At 55.7% G+C, this 18,339-nt stretch overlaps 1 protein-coding gene across 12 annotated transcripts in view; it reads left to right on the forward strand.

Moving 5' to 3' along the window:
• The window catches only part of LOC121166661 (liprin-alpha-4), a 32,059-nt gene extending 18,186 nt beyond the window's left edge, over positions 1-13,873 (forward strand). For 5 of the 12 annotated variants that reach the window (XM_040995890.1, XM_040995894.1, XM_040995897.1 and 2 more), the window contains 9 exons: positions 224-424; positions 1,082-1,144; positions 1,595-1,621; positions 3,110-3,285; positions 6,785-6,882; positions 7,279-7,454; positions 9,668-9,736; positions 13,108-13,282; positions 13,455-13,576. In XM_040995890.1, coding sequence (XP_040851824.1) covers positions 224-424; positions 1,082-1,144; positions 1,595-1,621; positions 3,110-3,285; positions 6,785-6,882; positions 7,279-7,454; positions 9,668-9,736; positions 13,108-13,282; positions 13,455-13,513 — 1,044 coding nt within the window. In that variant the 3' untranslated portion in view covers positions 13,514-13,576. Of the gene's footprint in view, positions 1-223; positions 425-1,081; positions 1,145-1,594; positions 1,622-3,109; positions 3,286-6,784; positions 6,883-7,278; positions 7,455-9,667; positions 9,737-13,107; positions 13,283-13,454; positions 13,577-13,752 lie in introns of those variants that run through there. The other 7 variants (XM_040995891.1, XM_040995895.1, XM_040995893.1 and 4 more) reach the window with 3 other exon arrangements.
• The last annotated feature ends 4,466 nt before the right edge of the window (positions 13,874-18,339 follow it).

An 18,339-nucleotide genomic window follows, 5' to 3' on the forward strand; every position in this document is an offset into this window, starting at 1 on the left:
CAAGACAGTCCTGTCCCCTTCCCAGGCTGAGGTTCTAGTCTGTAAGGTGGGAAGAGGATTCGGTGAGGCCAGCTCCATACCTCCCAGTTCCTGGGCTCTGTGTGCCCCATGGAAGTTGTGGGTGAAGTCGGGTCCTGACCCATGATGTGTTGGGGACTCAGGTCTTGGGGGAAGGAGCTGAGCCCCGATCCCTCTTCCCCCACCTCATGTCCTGTGTCTGCAGCTCTGGGTGGGAATGCCTGCCTGGTATGTGGCAGCCTGCCGGGCCAACGTCAAGAGTGGTGCCATCATGTCAGCCTTGTCGGACACGGAGATCCAGCGGGAGATCGGGATCAGCAATGCCCTGCACCGGCTCAAGCTCCGGTTGGCCATCCAGGAGATGGTGTCCCTGACCAGCCCCTCTGCGCCGCCCACCTCCAGGACGGTGAGCAGCCTCCCCCTTGGCCAGGACTTCCCAGAGGGCCTGGCACAGCGTCTGGTACCTCTGCTCCCTACATTGGTGTTGGGGGGCTGAGAGCTCTGAACCCTCCTCCTGTGTCCCCATCCCACTGGGCATTCAGGTCCTGCCTCTTCAAGGAGCATGACCTGCCTTCTAGAGGCCTGGGTGCCGTGTTGTCCTCATCCCTTGGGGCACCCACCAGCCTGGGCTCCGTGTCTTCCTCTACCCCACCGTGTGAGATCCATACAGTTTCCAGGATGGAGATTTGGGCATACTGTGTGTTCTCCCAGGTTGGGGAAAACAGAAGGAGTAGGGCACCTGTGGGCTCTGTCCTAGTCCGGGACGCAGGACAGCAGGCTGCTCTGAAAACCCCAGGGTCAATCCATGGGCCCTGAGCTCTGAGAATTGGGTCAGCTGCAGGTCCCAATAAGTGCCCTGTGTTCACCTTCAGCCATGCAGTTTTATTTCCTGAGTTCTGCTGTGTGTGGGGCACTTCCCTAGGCCAAGGGAGTCTAGTATGAGTCTCCTACTGTCAGGCCTCCTGGGGCTGGACCAAGGGAGCACGTGGGAGGGGCTTTATCCTTGTCCCTCTGGGCTGCTGGCCTGATGTGGAGACCAACTGGATTTGCTCTCTACCTGCAGTCTTCCGGGAATGTCTGGGTCACCCATGAAGAGATGGAAACTCTGGCAACATCCCCTAAAACAGTGAGTCTAGCCCCAGGCCCTGGGCCTAGGATTTGGACAGTGGCTCCTGTGAGGAGGAGGGGAGCTATGGGTGATGGGGGTGCCAAGGCCATCCTGCCTGTAGTGGGTCTCCTGCTGTGTGGGGACGGAGCTGCCATTGGGAGCTGCTGGGATGGGAGTGGGAGTTCCTGGGCCGGTTCTGCTTGCAGGGAGTGGGAGGTGGCGGCCAGTCCCTGACCTTGGGCTTGATCCGAGGTGGAGGATCATGGAGCATGGAGGAGTGCCTGCCTGGGCCTGGCGCCTGTGGAGCCTGGCAGGCGCAGATCTGTGCTTCTGCCCCACACACATGCTTGTAAACATCCGTGATCCAAGTCAGCTGCACCCTGGCAGCTGCGGCGCGGTCCCCTCCCTCTTCTCGGTGGGTTTCCTGACTTTATCTGTTTTCCCCAATGCTGCGTTGATTCCTGCTAGGACAGTGAGGAGGGCAGCTGGGCCCAGGTAAGGCTCAGGCTCACCACGGGCTGCTTCCCTTGGGGTCGTTCCTCTGGGACCCCGGGTGCTGTGTGCATTTGTCCCCTGCACACAGCCGGACGTCAGGACACAGCTTCTCTCCTCCCACCTGCTCGACCCCCAGTACCCTGGGGCCCCTTGCTCCAGCTCCTGGTTTCTCAGGGTGTCAGGAAGGAGCCCCCTTACGTTTGTCTCTCCTTGTAGGAATCATGAGATTTAGGTGGGTGTTTGTCTTCTTCTCCCTGCCTGTGCTTGGGAGCTTGTGGTGCAGGACAATGGACGCTTTCAGCATTCCTTCAGTGAGCGTGTTTGCACAGAGACGCGAAGCAGCCAAGCTGTCTGGTGGTGGTCCCGAAATCCAGGGGTGCTCTCCGTCACGAGGGGCACATGAGGCCAAGTGCAGCATGGAGTACACTCTGATTACAGGGGATGATGCAGGCCCGTCACAGGAGCCTTCCAATCATTCGTGAAAATGGAGTTTAGAAATGTTTTATCATGTGTTTCCTTATTTTTTGCCTGGCACACACCTGCCATGAACTTTTTACACAGTGGAATACTACTGAGAGGAGAAAGCGTAGGGGTTTGAGAAACAGGAAATGGAAGAGAAAAATTCCCCAGGAGTCTTAGAATCTGATACTAAAACTCACAAGCAAGCAAAATGAGTAAATTTGCTGTGGAGAACAATGCACAGTGAGAAAACTGTGAGACACTTTTTCGAAGCAAGGGCATGGTGCAGCTCAACCTAGTGTTCACCTCTTGGAGCTGGGAGCTGGGTGGGCAAGGAGGAGGGAAGGGTGGATGTGGCCAAGTGGACAGTGATAGGGTTCTGAACTTGAGCAGCATCCACAGAGGTTAGCAGCGTTTGTTTGCTTGCTAAGGAACTTGGGTTACATGTACTTGTGTGTGTACCAACTGTTTGATTTGGAAAGATAGCAGGACAGAGTTTAACCTTAAAAACATCATAAAGAAGGAGTGATGCAGGGTGCCTATTAAGCTGCAGCACTGGGTGGACAGGAAGCACCTGCTCTGGGAAGGAGGCCTCTCAGAAGTGGGCAGGGGTGCCTGGGGAAGGCTGCAGGAGGGGCCAGGCCTCAGTGCATGGAGTGTGGCCTGTCCACTGCCATTGGCCAGCCTTGCCCTTCCTTGAGAGTCTCTCAGAGCAGAGCTTCTCTCGGGTTCTCCTCTGGGCATGGTGGGGAGTGGCGCTGGCTGAGAACCAGGAGGTCAAGGCTGCTTGCAGAGCGCACATATGCTTCACTACAGGAAAGGTTTCACATGGTTGCTTCTGCTCATTAGTGTAGATGGCCAATCTGGATGGTCAGACTCTCTTTGGCAATGTCCCGACTGGTGGCCCTTGCAGGGAGAGAAGACCTGACATTGTATTGAGTTCATGAATCTGGGAGGTTCTTTTCTTCTAACTAGAAAAATCATCTGAGCCTTTTGCTCACTCAGAGACTTTTCTTCCTATTCCCCTAGACCCTGGCTTACGGAGACATGAACCATGAGTGGATTGGGAATGAATGGCTGCCAAGCCTGGGGCTCCCCCAGTACCGCAGCTACTTCATGGAGTGCCTGGTGGATGCCCGCATGCTGGACCACCTCACCAAGAAGGACCTGCGGGTCCACCTGAAGATGGTGGACAGTTTCCACCGGTGAGCCAGGCTCGTGCTGGGCCCCGCCTTGTGGGGCTCCCTCAGTGCTCCGGATCTTACCCAGACCAGAGGCGTCTCCTGTGCTCTCCTCCCCTCCCCTCCTTTTCTATCTCCTTGCCTTTGCATCTTCCCTCCCTTCCTCTCCTCTCACCTCTTTTCCCCCTCCCCTCCCCTTCCCTCCCCTTCCCTCCCCTCCCCTCCGCTCCCCTCCCCTCTCTCCTCTCCTCTCCTCTCCTCTCCTCTCCTCTCCTCTCCTCTCCTCTCCTCTCCTCTCCTCTCCTCTCCTCTCCTCTCCTCTCCTCTCTCTTCATGAGGTGGACGCTGTGGGTCTGGTGGTGAACATTGGTTCGGGTCCTTCCCACCATCAGGGTCCAATGCAAAGGCCACCTTGTGAACCCAAAGTGAACCCTTGTGAACCCAGCTTCTGGGACCCCCATAAGAGGCTGAGCTGCAAGGATGGCCTGAGTCCCCCCCCTCCCCTGACACCCTGCCTCCCCAGGGAGGCTGAGGGAGATGGCCATATTCCCTTTCTAGAGGCTGCCAGGCCCAGCTGCACCTGTCCCTGCTCAGTGATAGATGGCGGGGAATGGCTCTTCCCTGCCCAGTGGGATGTGCATGGCTTTTAGAGGATTTGTCTGTGGAAATCCTTCCCAAGACCCTTCTGCCTGGGCCCGGGAGAGTGCCGGCCTGCCTGCAAGGCCAGAGGTTGTCAGAGCACTGGACATTTCCATGGCCTCAGCCACAGAGCCGCTGCTTGGAGCCATGTTGCTCCTCGTAAGCGTGTTCTGTGTTTTTGAAATGTCTTTCAATCATGATTTTTTTTAAAGATTTGTTTATTTTTATTGGATAGGCGGATATACAGAGAGGAGGAGAGACAGAGAGAAGATCTTCGTCCAATGGTTCACTTCCCAAGCAGCCACAACTGCCGGAGCTGAGCCAATCTGAAGCCAGGAGCTCTTCCGGGTCTTTCACGCAAGTGCAGGGTCCCAAGGCCTTGGGCCATCCTCGACTGCTTTCCCAGGCCACAAGCAGGGAGCTGGATGGGAAGTGGGGCTGCCGGGATTAGAACCAGTGCCCACATGGGATCCTGGCACGTTCAAGGCGAGGACTTTAACCACTACACTATTGCCCTGGGCCCCAATCACGATTTTTTTTTTAAAGATTTATTTTATTTTTATTGGAAAGGCGGATATACAGAGAGGAGAGACAGAGAGGAAGATCTTCGTCCAATGGTTCACTTCCCAAGTGAGTGCAATGGCCGATGCTATGCCAATCCGAAGCCAGGAGCCTCTTCAGGGTCTCCCACGCAGGTGCAGGGTCCCAAAGCTTTGGGCCATCCTCGACTGCTTTCCCGGGCCACAGGCAGGGAGCTGGAAGGGAAGCGGGGCTGCCGGGATTAGAACCAGCGCCCATATGGGATCCCGGGCGTGCAAGGCAGGACCTTTAACCAGTGTGCCATCATGCCAGGCCCCCGGTCATGATTTTTAAACAAGATTTATTTATTTACTTGAAGGACCCTGTGTGTGTGTGTGTGTGTGTGTGTGTGTGTGTGTGTGTGTGTGTGAGAAAGAGAGAGAGGACACACACAACAGAGATCTTCCTTGACTGGTTCATTCCCCAGATGGCCACAATGACCAGGCTGAGCCAGTCCAAAGCCAGGAGCCAGGAGCTTCTTCCATGTGGACGCAGGCACTCAAGTGCTTCAGCCATCCTCCAGTATTTTCCTAGGCCATTAGCAGGGAACTGTATCAGAGCTGGAGCAGCCAGGACTCTTACCAGTGCTCTTACATGCTGCTGGCACCTCAGGTGGAGGCCTTAGTTGCTATGCCACAGCACTGACCCCTCCAAAATTATGATTTTCATGACAAGAAAGCAGCACTCTAGATGGAGGCAAGTGGCAGGTGCTTGTGGAATGGGCTGACCTTCCTTTGGCACCCGAGGCAGAGCTGATTTACCTTGGAGCGCAGTGTTCTAAGCAGGGGGTGGAGCAAACACGCACATTGGTGAGAGCTGCCAGTCTAATGGGGGGTGCCATCCCGGGAGGCCGAGGCTGCTTCGTACTACCTTTAGTCTTTGATTTCACCTGAAGAGTCTTGCCTCTTTGCCACAAGCCACAGCTTTGGAAGTCACAGAAAGTGCAGTGAGAATGACGGCAAGGTTGAAAGTTGACAGAAGGCATCTGCAGTCATATTCCCTGCTGAGGCGAGGGATGGAGGGTGGGGGCAGGGACTGGGCCCAGAAGAGGCTGTTCCAGGCCCAAGGGCTTTCTCAGTAAGATGGAGGAGGGCCATCTGTGTGACACAGTCTCCCAAAGCAGTGGCCTCAATCACGGAGCCAGAAGCAGGGGTGTAGGGAGGGCCCTTCTGCTTTGTGTCCATAGACGGAGAAGGCTGGCAAAGCCCAAGCACGGACATGGTGTGCTGCTACTATGCACCTGATGAGTCTCTGTCCCCTGGCGCTGGCCACCAGCTCTGAGGGAGCCTGGGGAAGTGACTCCTGCCTCAGGCGAGAACTTGGACCAGTGGCAGCGGACTCTGTCAGCCTTAGGCTGCCTCAGTTAATCATTACTTATTCATTTCTATTTAAAGATTTATTTATTTTATTTGAAGGGCAGATTTACAGAGAGAGATCTTCTGTCCACTGGTTCACTCCCCAAATGGCCATAATGACTGGAGCTGGGCTCGTCCAAAAAAGGGAGCTTTTTCTGGGTTTCCCATGTGGGTGCAGGGGCCTAAAGTCTTGGGTCATCTTCTACTGCCATCTTTAGGCCATAAGCAGAGCTGGATGGGAAGTGGAGCAACCAGGACTTGAACTGGTGCCCATATGAGATGCCAGCACTTCAGGCAGAGGCTTAACTTACTATGCCATGACACTAACCCCAGTTACTATTTGTTAAGTGTTTACTGAGCACCTGGGATAGGCTGAGTGCTCTGAGCCACATCTTGCGTGATGCACTAAGGGCTTTGTGCAGGCCTTTGAGCACAAGGTCCCCTGTGTTTGTGGTCCTTATGTGGCAATTGGGACAGGTAGGCAGCAGTGACAATGTGGTTGTGTCAATAGATTAAAATGTGTTAGGGGAAAAAATAAGCCTTGGCAGGTGGATGAGGAGACATGGGCGGGGCGGTGGCAGGTGTTGCAGATTTCAGCCTGATGAACCGGGAGCCCCAGGAATTGTATTGAGAAGGTGGCATTGGAAGCGGTGGTTTTTGCAGAGACCGGGGCAGGGGGGTTCGGGGGGTGTTCTAGGCTGAGAGAGAAGCCAGTGCAAAGGTCTGAGAGATGTGGGCCTGGTGCACCTGCTATGTTGGGGGAATGGTGGGGTGCTCAGATGGCTAAGGACACAGGTCCTGTGGCTTCCTGGAGCCCAACCCAAGAAGGACTCCGAGTGAATGGGGAGGCTAAGGAGCAGTGAGTCCCGGGGCTAGGGAGGCTGTGGACTTGGACTTGTGGGACTCAGGGCATCAAGATCCCCTAGCTCAGCGGGGCTGTGTACCTGCAGAACCAGTCTTCAGTACGGCATCATGTGTCTCAAGAGGCTCAACTATGACCGCAAGGAGTTGGAGAGGAGAAGGGAGGAAAGCCAGCACGAAATCAAGGGTACGTTCTGAGAGGTGTGAGAGCCTGTGTGGTAAGGGAGGATGCAGTCCAGCCCCGGGTGCTCCCAGGCTGCAGAAGGAGACTTGGCCCGGGTACAGTCACCACAAGCCCCCTACCCCACACACAGGACAAATGCAAGGGACCCCTCAGGACAGTGCTCCTGGAGCTGGGTGAGCTAGGCAGGGTTGGGCTGGCAGCAGAGGCAGCATCCAAAGCCTGGGCCAGGGCTTAGGGGATTAAGCTGGGGATCTGTGGACCTGCCGACTGGCAGGGCTAAAATGAAAGGGGCCTGCTCCCCCATGAGCCTAGAGGATGTACAAGGGCAGGAGTGGGAGCCAGAGAGAAGAGGCTAGCCCTGCTGGACCACACCTGTCTCCTTGTGCCCTTGTCCTCCAGATGTGCTGGTCTGGACCAATGACCAGGTGCTCCACTGGGTCCAGTCCATCGGCCTGCGGGACTACGCTGGGAACCTGCACGAGAGTGGCGTACACGGCGCGCTGCTGGCCCTGGACGAGAACTTCGACCACAACACGCTGGCCCTGGTCCTCCAGATCCCCACGCAGAACACTCAGGTGGGCGCCGTGCAGTCAGTCACTCTGTCTCTTCCTACCTGCTTGCATTCACTCTGCTTGTCTTGCACACAGAACACAGGCCTGTGTGTATGTGCACACGCGCACGTGCTTAAAGGTTTGTTTAATCATTTGAAAGGTAGAGTAATAGAAGGAGGGAGAGACTAAGAAAAAGAAAGTTTGGTTTACTCCCCAAATGACTGCAACAGCTGGGGCTGGGCCAGGCTGAAGCCAGGAGCCAGGAACTCTATCCAGGTCTCCCATGTGCGTGGCAGGGACCACAGCACTTGCACCATCTTCCGCTGCCTTCCCAGGTGCGTTAACAGAGAGCTGGGTTGGGGCAGAGCAGCCAGGACTTGAACTGGTTCTCTGATAGTTGATGTCACAAAGAGTAGTTTAACCCACGATGCCACAATGCCAGCTACTGCACAGGCTTTCTGTCTCTCTGTTTTCCTCTCACTTGTACACAGGCTTAGGCATCTGTGGGTGGCTTTCCTGGGGCTTGTCCCAGGTGAGACTGCAATGTCATCAGATCTCCAGGTTCCCTGCCCCAGGCCTGCATGCCTGGCACAGCCCTGGAGTGGGGTGCACCCAGCTTGTGCCCATGCCCACTGCTGCAGGTCCCCTTCTCCTCCCAATCAGCCTGCTCCTCTAGCCCAACTGGCAGGGAACTAGCCCCAGGGAAGTTAGATGGCAAATAGCCCAACACAGAGCCTCTCCACGCCAGGCCCTGGCTGCTGGCACCAGCTCCAGAGATGGTACTGCTCCTTCAGGGATGTTCTGCACCTTAGGGCGCTGTCATCCAGGGTGTCTAAGCTCTCTGGAACCTGTCTGGTGGGGGCATGAATATCTGCTGTCACTCTCTGTCTTCAGCCTGCCCCGTCAGCTGCTGAGCTTTGTAGTGGAGCAGTTCTCACCTCTCCTGTGACTCTCATAAGCCCTGATTGAATTGCTTCCGGGCCACAGCCCCTGTCCCTTGCAGACAGAATGGTCCTAATTCTTTTAGACTCGCCTCTGCACCCTGATCATGTTAGCTGCTGTTGTCTGGATGGTTTGCAGCTGTCGGGTGCTGTGAAATGCAGCCCCCAGGGCTATTCCAGGAACAGACACGTTTTGGCTTGAGTGAGGGTGGGGCTGTGTGGCTCTGTGACTCTGAGTGGTGCTGGCCTTCTGGGGGTGTCGGCTGCAGCAAGTGCCCTTTCAAGCTGGTCACCCCAGGATGTACAGAGAGCTTCATGCTGCCCCCTGGGCGGTGAGAGCCCAGGGCTGCAGTCATTTGGTCTGCAGGCTCATTGTTAGGGTGATGATCTTGCCCACCACAGAGCGATCTTCCTAGCATGGCTTTCAGATGCAGACCCTCGTCACACGTGTGGATTTAACCCACACACTGCCCCACTCCTCCTAGAGGGCAGGCAGATGCTAGTGAGTGTGTGTGTGTTTTCTAGTATTGAACACAGCAATCCTACTCCTAAAATCAATTACATTATCCTGTTATTAGCATAAAAAACTGATTTTGTGCATTTTATAGGTGCGGTTCTGAGAAGACAACCCCACTTCCCTCACTCCTCTAACTCCCTGCCAAGGCCTGTTCCCTTCTTCCCTTTTCTTTATCCCTTCTTGCCAAAAAACAATTTTAATCCATTCTGTTCACAGGCTTAATTTGCTATATATCTTTGAATAAGTAGAAAGTAGGAAGACCGAAGTCCTATGGGATTATAACCAAGGGCTAATCATGACACTATATCCTCAAATGACAATTTCATCCCTATCCATTTTTGGTGTTCTGTCTTAACTGCCAGAGCAAACATGGATATTGGTGTTTTTGAGACTAGATTATTTCCTAAGTATCATGGTTTCCATTGTACAAAATGTGGAATGTGTCCCTTGCTGGCAAGTCATCCTCACACAGGGTCATGCAGGTCATCTTTGCGCTGCTCCAGTGTTAGTGCACGTTGCTGCAGCAAGCTCACACTGCAGCTTTCTGATTTGCACCACTTCAAGGAATCCCAATGTGTGCAGTTCTGTTACTGAGAAGACACTGAGGTTAGCTTGAAGGAGCATCCTCAGAAGACTGGTGGGGTGTGCTGGGGCTCTGATGGGTTGAGAGCACTGAACCACCCGTCTCTGCCCTTGAACCCCAAGCAAAGGTGAAAGGTGACAGAAAAGTCATTTGCTATCCCCCCTCACCTTTCTGTCTCTTGCTTCATGAACTCCAGGCTCGCCAGGTGATGGAGAGGGAATTCAACAACCTGCTGGCCTTGGGAACAGACCGGAAGCTGGATGAAGTGAGTGCTTGGCCATGGGTTAGGGTCCCTGGGGATTTGGTTGGAAGCTGGTGTGTGGACTGAAGTTTGTGGATCCTGATGATGGGTGGGCTGGAGATGACATCAGGATTGGGGGATAGGCCAGCCACGGCAAGACTTGTATTTGAACTCTGAGATCCTTTGTAGAAAGGTTGAAAGTGTAGGTATGTTACACCTGTAGCATCTTCTGACTAGCTGTGTGCCCGAGTCCTGAGCACAGAAGACAAGGGTCTGCCCCAAGTTCATATTTTCAGGGTTATACCCTTCTCCTCCCCTCTCAGCCCCTTCTGTCCAGTGTGGTCCATCCCGCCTGCTGTGGGGTGAGTGCTGGGAGCTGTTAGGTGACAGGACAGGCTTGTATTGCCTTGCCTCCACATACTGACAGCTAGACGGGTGACCCAGGCTGTGACAGCTAGACGGGTGACCCAGGCTGTGATCCTCCCAGATGTCACTTGAGCCTCACTCTTGAGTCTGCTTCCCGTGGCCAGTCACTGAAGGAACAGTCCCTCTCACTACATGTTTAGGGTGGACTGTGACATCTTCACCCATCAGGCACCCCTCCCGTGGGCACCCCAGCTCCTGAGGACACAGCCCTGCTGCCTCCTCCTCCACACTGTGCACTCTCCTTTCCCCAGTCCACCTGCCCTTGCCTGTCAGGTCGGCCTTAGTTGATTTGGCCCCAAGCAACTTAAAGTGGTGTCTAGACGCTGTTTATTTTTAACTTCCATCAGATTGTTGTCTCTTGGTTGGGTTTAACGGACTGAAACCCACTTTTATAGACCAGTTGCTCTGCTTCAGTGGAGGGGCACACCTGGGAATCACCAGAGTTTGGGGAGGTTAGACTTTCTGCGCAGAAAGCTCAGAGAGAGAGGTACCTTGAACTTGGGGGCTATATATATATACATACATACATACATATGTATACATATATCACACATACATATGTATGTGTAAACACATATACACAACACAGATATGCTTACACACATATAATTTACCTCTCTATATGTATCAAAATATTGATGGAAAGTGTGTATTACAAAACTTCAAAGATTTTTTTGCACCAGAAGTCTTATCTTTTAATTATATTTTCCCAGGGATGTTTTTAGATGTTTTTAGAAAGATTTATTTGGAAGGCAGAGGAACAGAGAAAGAAGGAGATAGAGAGGGAGAGAGAGCTTCTCCATCTGCTGGTTCACTCCCCAGATGCCAAAGAGCCAGGGCTGGGCCAGCGGAAGCCAGGAATTCCATCCCGGTCTCCCATGTGAGTGGCAGGGGCCCAGGTACTCGCCCAGCATTGGCGTCTTGCCAGGTGCCTAAGCAGGGAGTCTGATGGGGAGCACAGAGCAGCCTGGACTAGAGGTAGCACTCCGCTGTGGGGTGAGGGTGTTCCCACCCCTCTGTATATCTCAGACTAGGAGAGAAGTTTCCAGACCTTCCTCCCTACTGTGCCAACCATAGAGAGCATACCTTCTCAGTGCCCCTGTGTCAGCACCCCACCTATACAGTCCCCAGACACCTAGGGTCTCAGCTTTCCTTGTTGCTGTCTGGAATAATATTTCTCTCACTCACTAACTCACTCACTCACTAACTCACACATCTATGCTAATTCAGAAGTTGTTTAGTCCTTATAAAGCACTCTTTGCTTCCTCTCTGGCAGCCAGAGGGGTCACCCTCTGCAAACAGGTCAGGGAGTTGAAGCTCAAAACATGTAACATCCCTGTGGTCAGAGCTGGTGGGGTGCTAGACAGGATATGGGCAGATGTCCTGTCCCTGTGTCCTTTCTCCCCTCTCTGACCCCTGGGGGCTTGGAACACAGGGGTGTGGGGCCAGCATTACTGAGCCAGCAGTGTCCTTGGGCAGCACTGCAGCATCCCTGGGCCTGGAGATCCCTGGCTCTGGCAGGGAGCTTAAAGCAAGTAGCTAGGTCCTGGAGTGAATGGGAGAGTTGGTGAGCAGTGGGATGGAGGATAGCCCCAGGTGCAAGGGACAAGAAGGGGAGAGGAGCAGAGAGAAGCTGGGCTCTGATGGGGCCAGAAGCAGTACAGAAGTGAGGCCTGGGGGAGGCAGCGGAAGGTGAAGGTGAGAAAGGTGAGGACCATGTGATGAGAAAGGGCTGAGAAGCAATCAGGAGCCAAGGCAGGAGTGGTCCCAGGGGTCACTCCGGGCAGGGCAGGCATTGGTTGGAACAAGGAAGATCATGGCTTCCACCCCCACAGGGCACTGAATGTGGGGGAGGTGAGGGAGAATGGGAGAGGGTAGGGGAAGCATTTGGCCTACATGAGGCCCTAGCAGCCGATCTGAAGGGGTACAGCTTGGTGGGTTCAGGTGAGAACAGGTCTCCCACAGCTGTGAGAACTTGGGGGTGGAGGGGGACTGGCCCTGGCCCTGAAGCAGTGCCAGGTGGACTCTGCAGGTGGGTGTAGGGAGGGCCTGTGCTGGGGTGTCCTCTGGCAGAGATGGTTCCTCTTTTAAGATTCATTTTATTTACCTGAAAGGTAAAATTACAAAGATGGATAAAGAAAGAATGAGTGATCCAGGCTGAAGCCAGGAGCTTCTTCTGGGTCTCCCGAGTAGATGCAAGGTCTCAAATACTTGGGCCATCTCCACAGCTTTCCGAGGCCATAAGTAGGGAGCTGAATCAAGAGTGGAGGAGCCAGTACTCTAACTGGTGCCCATGCAGGATGCCAGGCTCACAGGCAGTGAGTGGCTTGACTTACCACACCATGGTACCAGTCCCACAGATGGTTCCTTACGAGGCTGGGCTGAGGGGGCAGGTGGTGGAGCTGTTCCAGGTCCTCAGTGACATGTACCCTACCCGTGGCATCACAGGGCTCTGACATCTGACTCCAGTGGATGGTTGGCTGAGCAGCAGGGTGGCTAGATGTGCTGTTTCCATTGTTCAGATGGAGTCTGTTGCTCAGGGAGGCCTCCAACTTGATCCACTAAAATGCCAGAGTGGGGGTGGGGGCGAGGGCGGCCAGGCAGGTCTTGACCTTGCCGCGGTGTTCTCCCAATCATCCCATGGTCTGGCAAGAGCGTGAGGTCACAGGAGAGGGGGGGCCTTGAATGGCCCTGGGGGGGGGGCGGGGAGAGGTGAGGGGCACCCAGGCCGGTCGCACAATATTGGAGAGGAAGAGGGTGTTGCACAGGGTCAGCTGAAGGGCCGCACTGTCCTCGCTGGAGCCGCTCAGTGGGGGGTAGCTAGAGTCTCTACAAGGCATCCTCCACAGCCCCATCCTTCAGGGCTGGGAAGAGCTGAGGCGTGCCTTTGCCCTGCCTCTCCAAAAGGTTGAGCGTGGGGCCCCCAGAAAGCGCCACCCCGGCCTCACTGTGTGTGCCTCGCGGTACAGGGGGACGACAAAGTGTTCCGCCGCGCACCCTCCTGGAGGAAACGCTTCAGGCCGCGGGACCACCACGGCGGCGTGCTCAGCGCCTCGGCCGAGACCCTCCCAGCGGGTTTCCGCGTGTCCACGCTGGGGCCCTTGCAGCCCCCACCGGCGCCACCGAAGAAAATCATGCCGGAAGGTGAGTGGCCGGCCGGTTTGAGGCGTGCGCGCTGCGTGCGCCCCGCCCCGGCCTGGCGGTAGGGCCGGCAGGTGCAGAGGGGCTGGCAGCCCCAAGCTCCAGGCTGACGCTGCACTCCAGGTGTGCGCACTAACCCGCCGCTCTGTTCTCCCGCTGCCGCGACTCCTGCCAGCCGGGACCGCGGGGGCGCAGAGACTGGAGACCTCCACCGTACGGACCTACTCCTGCTGACCCCAAGCCTCCTGCCCCGGGTCTGACGGGGGTGTTCCCGTGGCTCGGGGTAAGTGGGCCAGGCCCCACGCGACGCGCCCGCCTTTTGGCTGCGGCCCGCTGGCTCACCCGCCCTCCGGCTTGCCCCTTCCTGCTTTCCGCTTGGGCTGGCCCGGCTGTGCGCTTGGAAGGTGGCTGCAGAGCCTCCGCTCCGCTCCGACTGAGCATAGCGCCTCTCTCTCTTTCTCTCTCTCTCTCAGCTCACTCCCACTATCTTTATGGACACATGCTCTCCGCCTTCCGGGACTAGCGGCCTGCTTCTGCGTGTCATGGACTGAGTGGGCTGTCCTCATCCCTCCTGCTCGTGCCCTGACCTCCACAGCTCCCAGTCTGGTCCATGGTGTTCTGGGATCTCAGAATATACTTTCCACACCCTTGGCGTCCGTCACCCTTTTTCCCCCCTCTCATGACCTTTGTGAGTGTCTGGGGGATGAGGCTGGGCCCTGGGTGTCTCTGCTTGGGATGCTGGGGCAGGCAAGGAAGGGCGCCCACACCCATCTTCTGCACCCAGCTGGATCTGCAAGACCTCTTGTCCTTGGGGTTCCTGGGTCCTTGGGCTGTGTGTCAGAACCCTGTTTAGGGCACCCTCATCTTTACCTCTCAACACCCCTCACCACCAGAACCTGCCTAGTGCTGGTAGGGGAAAGCCAGAGGCCTCGGCAGCAGAATTTGGAATGTGGTTTTGGGATGAGTCAGAGAAGAGTGGCTCCCTGAGCCTTGGGCTGAGAGTAGGGATGGGGAACTCACAGCCCACTCGCTGCCTCTTGGCAGGTAGGCAGGCCAGCCAGAGGGAGAGCAGTGGCCCAAGGGGCAGTGGCAGGGCCACCTGTCCCAGCTGTGGGTGGGGCTCCTGGAGAGGTAGGTTGTGGATCCTGGCTACGGAGCTTGCTGGCTCTCTCTCGTCTCATTTCTCTAGTAATCCCAGCCCTTAGGGGTGAGCCTGGTGAGTGGTTCACTGTACACTGACCCTGAAATCAGATTTGGAAAAAAGACAACCTGAGGTTTCCTTCCTTTGCCCCGCTTCAGTGTCCCAGGCCCAGGAAACCTCAAGTTCGGGAGAGCAGTCACTCTCCTGCTTGTTGCAACATAGCTGGGGCTGTTGGTGTGTCCAGACATGGCTGGGTTTTGCCCAACTTGCACTGTCTTTGTGACTTTCCCAGGCAGCACGGGGGAACCCGGGGACATGAGGGATGAGGCTGAGCAGGGCTGCCGCTGCCCCATAGCCCCCTTGTCTCATCCGCTCCCCATCCTTCCCGGGTGCCAGAGCATGTTTGAGATCCAGGTTCAGGGCCAGGTGGTGGGACCCAGGCTTCCTCAAAGCGAAGGAGGAGAACCTCCCAGCCTCTCTCTTGGAAAGGGGCGGGAACGTCTGGCTGTGCTCTGAGCAGGGGCTGGGCTGGCAGAAAAGATGGAGCACCATGTGCAGGTGGAACCAGAGCCCGAGGCCTTGCCAGAGCACCCAGACCTCTGCCATGTCTCTGCTGGGAACAGGTTGATTTTGTGCCTTTTCCTTTGGCTTGGGCCAGGCAGCCACCTGCCCTTGCCGTTCCCTAGTGTGCCCTGCCCTGGCTGACCATCAGACTGCAAGGCAGGGAGAAGGGGGAAGCTGCTAAGAGTGAATGGACTGAAGAGAAAGGGCCTGTGTTACAGGCATAGGGTATCAGGTGATGGTGAATCCTCAGGTCCCTAAGAGCGGAAGAGGGGATCGCTAGCCGCCAGCTGACTCCTGCCGACACGCAGCCACAGCCTGTTGCTCCCTGCAGCTCAGCCTGTCACCAGCTGGGGGCAGCCGGCTCTGTTCAAGGCCCCTTGGGAAAGACTGCTGGGAGGTGACAGGAAGGAAATCGGTGCACCCACAGGTGGAGGGCTGGTGACTCACAAGCCCCTTACTTCGTAGCCCAGTGAAACATTTCTCTGGAGAGTTGCCTGGACCCCAAGCCCCGCCCACCAACTTCCCTTGCCCTGTCAGGTTCTTTCTCGGTACTGTATCAGCTCTGTGCATCAGGAATGGACGTGGGGGTGAGTGGGGGTGTGTACTACCAATAAACAAAGCTTGGTTTTAAAACTGTGTACAAACAGCTTCTTTTTCTTTTCCTCCCCTACCCCCCATATAACAGCTGCTTTTCCAATGTGAATTGCTGCTGTTCTCTGGGAAGGAAATATCGGAATTTTAGGAAACCCAGTTCACACACTGTGTGTGTGCTTGCTTGTGCTGGGGTGTAGAGGATGAGGTGACAGAGGGGACAGCCTTGCTGTGGGTCTGGACACTTGGCTCTTTTCCCTCTGCCATGCTGCCCCAGAGCTGGCACACTTCACGCCTCTGCCCATATTGCTCTGCTGCCCACACTTTCAGCAGCTCACACCACCTTGAGGGAGGTGCTAGCCTCGCGCCTTAGGACGCCCTGGCTGCTGGGGCCTTATCTCCTCCCCTTTGTCCAGTTGGCCTAACTCAGAAGCATTGACGCCAGCCGCCCTGCGGCTTCCAGCTGCTGGCAGAATGAGATGGTGCCCAATCCCTGAGCCCCCTAGGCATGCCATGCTTGCTGCCCAGCGGTGGTAATGCTCTCCTTGTTGCCACGTGATGGACTGCTAGGATGTTCCCTTAGGCCAGTCCCATTGTGCCCTGTGTTCCCAGTAGGTAGCCATGCTTCAGTGTATCAGTGCAGCTGACTCATCTCGGAGGGTTATCTGAGAACGAACACGAGTCAGAGTGTTCCTGGGGCAGGCATGGAGGCTGAGCTGTCCTGAGTTTTCTTGCTGCTGCACAAAACACCTTAGGCAGGGTTGCTAACAAGCAGTAGAGACTTTTCTCTCGCTTGTAATGACTGAGGAATGCAAACAGCCTGCTGTCTGGTGAAGGCCTGTGCCTTCTGGCTTTTGCCTTCTGGGGCAAAAGGGAGAAAAAGGACCAGCAGGCTTCCTTCTCATGCTACCCCAGGGCACCGAACCCGTCTGCGAGGGCCTGGTCGGTCACTGGAGGCCTTGCTTCTGAAGTCTACGCATTCAAGGCACAGCCCAGGCTGGACACTTTGTTCAATCCTTGTGTAATCCAGCCATTTCCTGGAGCAGCAAATCATAAGGCAAAATGGCACAGCTTGGGAAAGGGGCCTTGCCTTCCGCCACAGTTCTGACCACTGCTCAGTGTTCTTCACCGCCGCAGCCCACCTTCCCGAGCCGCTCTTGCTCCCTTTGTCTGGTCTACTCCTGGGGTCCCCCATGGCTGGGTGTCTTCACTGTGCTGTGTTTCTTTGCTCACCTAAAAGAATCCCCATCCGGGCAGCTCAGTGCACTGTGTGTCCCTGTGTACGATCAGAGGACAACCATGGCCCGAATACTTTAGAACAGGGATGGCAGGGCCCATGGGTATGGACGACAGAAGGAACACAGGCTGGCAGAGGCAAACAGGCAAGGCTCTGGCCTGGCAACTAGCCACCATCAAGGGTGGCACCGGAGCCTTGGCGCCCACTGGCTGTGGAGAGGCGATCCAGAGGGAACACCTTCCTTGCGCTGCTGTCCACTGACAATGGGAATCTGGACATGCCAAGCCGGAGCCGAGACCCCAGCGTCACACTGTTGTTGACATTTGTGGAAAACACTGGAAATCCGGGATTCTTCCTTCCTTTTGCCCCCTTTGGTGATGATCCTGGCAGAGTAAGAGAGCCATGCCTGTGGGAGAACAGCGTCACAGAAGGGCATACCTGCCCCGGCCGGGGGCATCATGTGGGAGTATGCCAGGTTCCTCTAATCCAGTGTGAAGCCCAGACAGCAGCAGTGTAAAGAAGTCCCAGGCATGAAGCAGGTTGGGAATGGCGTCTGTCTGTGAGATACCCCTGGGTTGAGGGGTTCCTCTCCTCTCCACTTGTCCGTCTGCCTCCCTCTCCCTTTGGTTTAGCCACCTGTTCCACCTGAAGCCCTAACAAGGATTGTCCAGCCTGTCAAGGCGTGGGTTGGAACCGTCAGCTGCTACCTGGGGCTGTTTGTTGACCTGTGCTTTAGGCCTTTTGCCAACCACGAATGATCTAAACACTGGCAGGTTCCAGCTCACACTGGCAGTTGGCAAGTCGGTGTCAAGGAATTCTTATCTTTTCATTCTAGCCGATTCCCTGAGGCCGGTTATCAGGCACTGGTTGATGAATCCAGTTTAATGTGTTGTAGGTGTTGCCTCTGAAAAAATGATTTCCGCTCACTTCCCTAGAGAGCACTGCTCATTACTCATTAACTGGAGCCTTATCTGTAATTGCACAGTGAAGGTGAAGAACTTGTTCATTGAAGGAAGCCCCAAGACTTTAGCAACAATTCTTTTTTTTTTTTCCTGTTACAGTAAGAAGCGCATCCGGACTCCTGCTAAGCAAGGTTCACGCCCATGCATTCCACAGCCACCACAGTTGTCTCTCCCTTGGGATTTGTAGATTGTGAGCAGGTCAGCAGGCAGCGGCTGAGCCTGACAATGCCGGGCGCGTTGACCCTGATGCCCTCACTTAGGGCAGCTTGTTGCTCCCAGAGTGAGTCCATGAACCTTGGCTTCCCAAGAGCAGATTGAGATGCAAGCCCAGTGCCCATCACCTCCACAGGAGCGGAGTGTCCTAGGCTGGCTCCTGGGAAGGAGGAGGGCAAGGTGTGGGATGGTCACAGCAGGAGGCAGCAGGGCTGTACCCACGGGAGCTTAAGAGGTGTCAGAGGCCCTGGACCCGAGTGGGGAGGGAGAATGCATTGCTAGGTGTTCTGAAGTGGGTGATGGGGAGCGGAAGTAGCCCTGAGAGCTGAGGCTTTACAGCCAGCCTGGGTAC

This window comes from Ochotona curzoniae, unplaced genomic scaffold (genome assembly GCF_017591425.1).
Source record: "Ochotona curzoniae isolate NIBS_2020 unplaced genomic scaffold, NIBS_Ocur_1.0 patch197, whole genome shotgun sequence".
NCBI lineage: Eukaryota > Metazoa > Chordata > Mammalia > Lagomorpha > Ochotonidae > Ochotona > Ochotona curzoniae.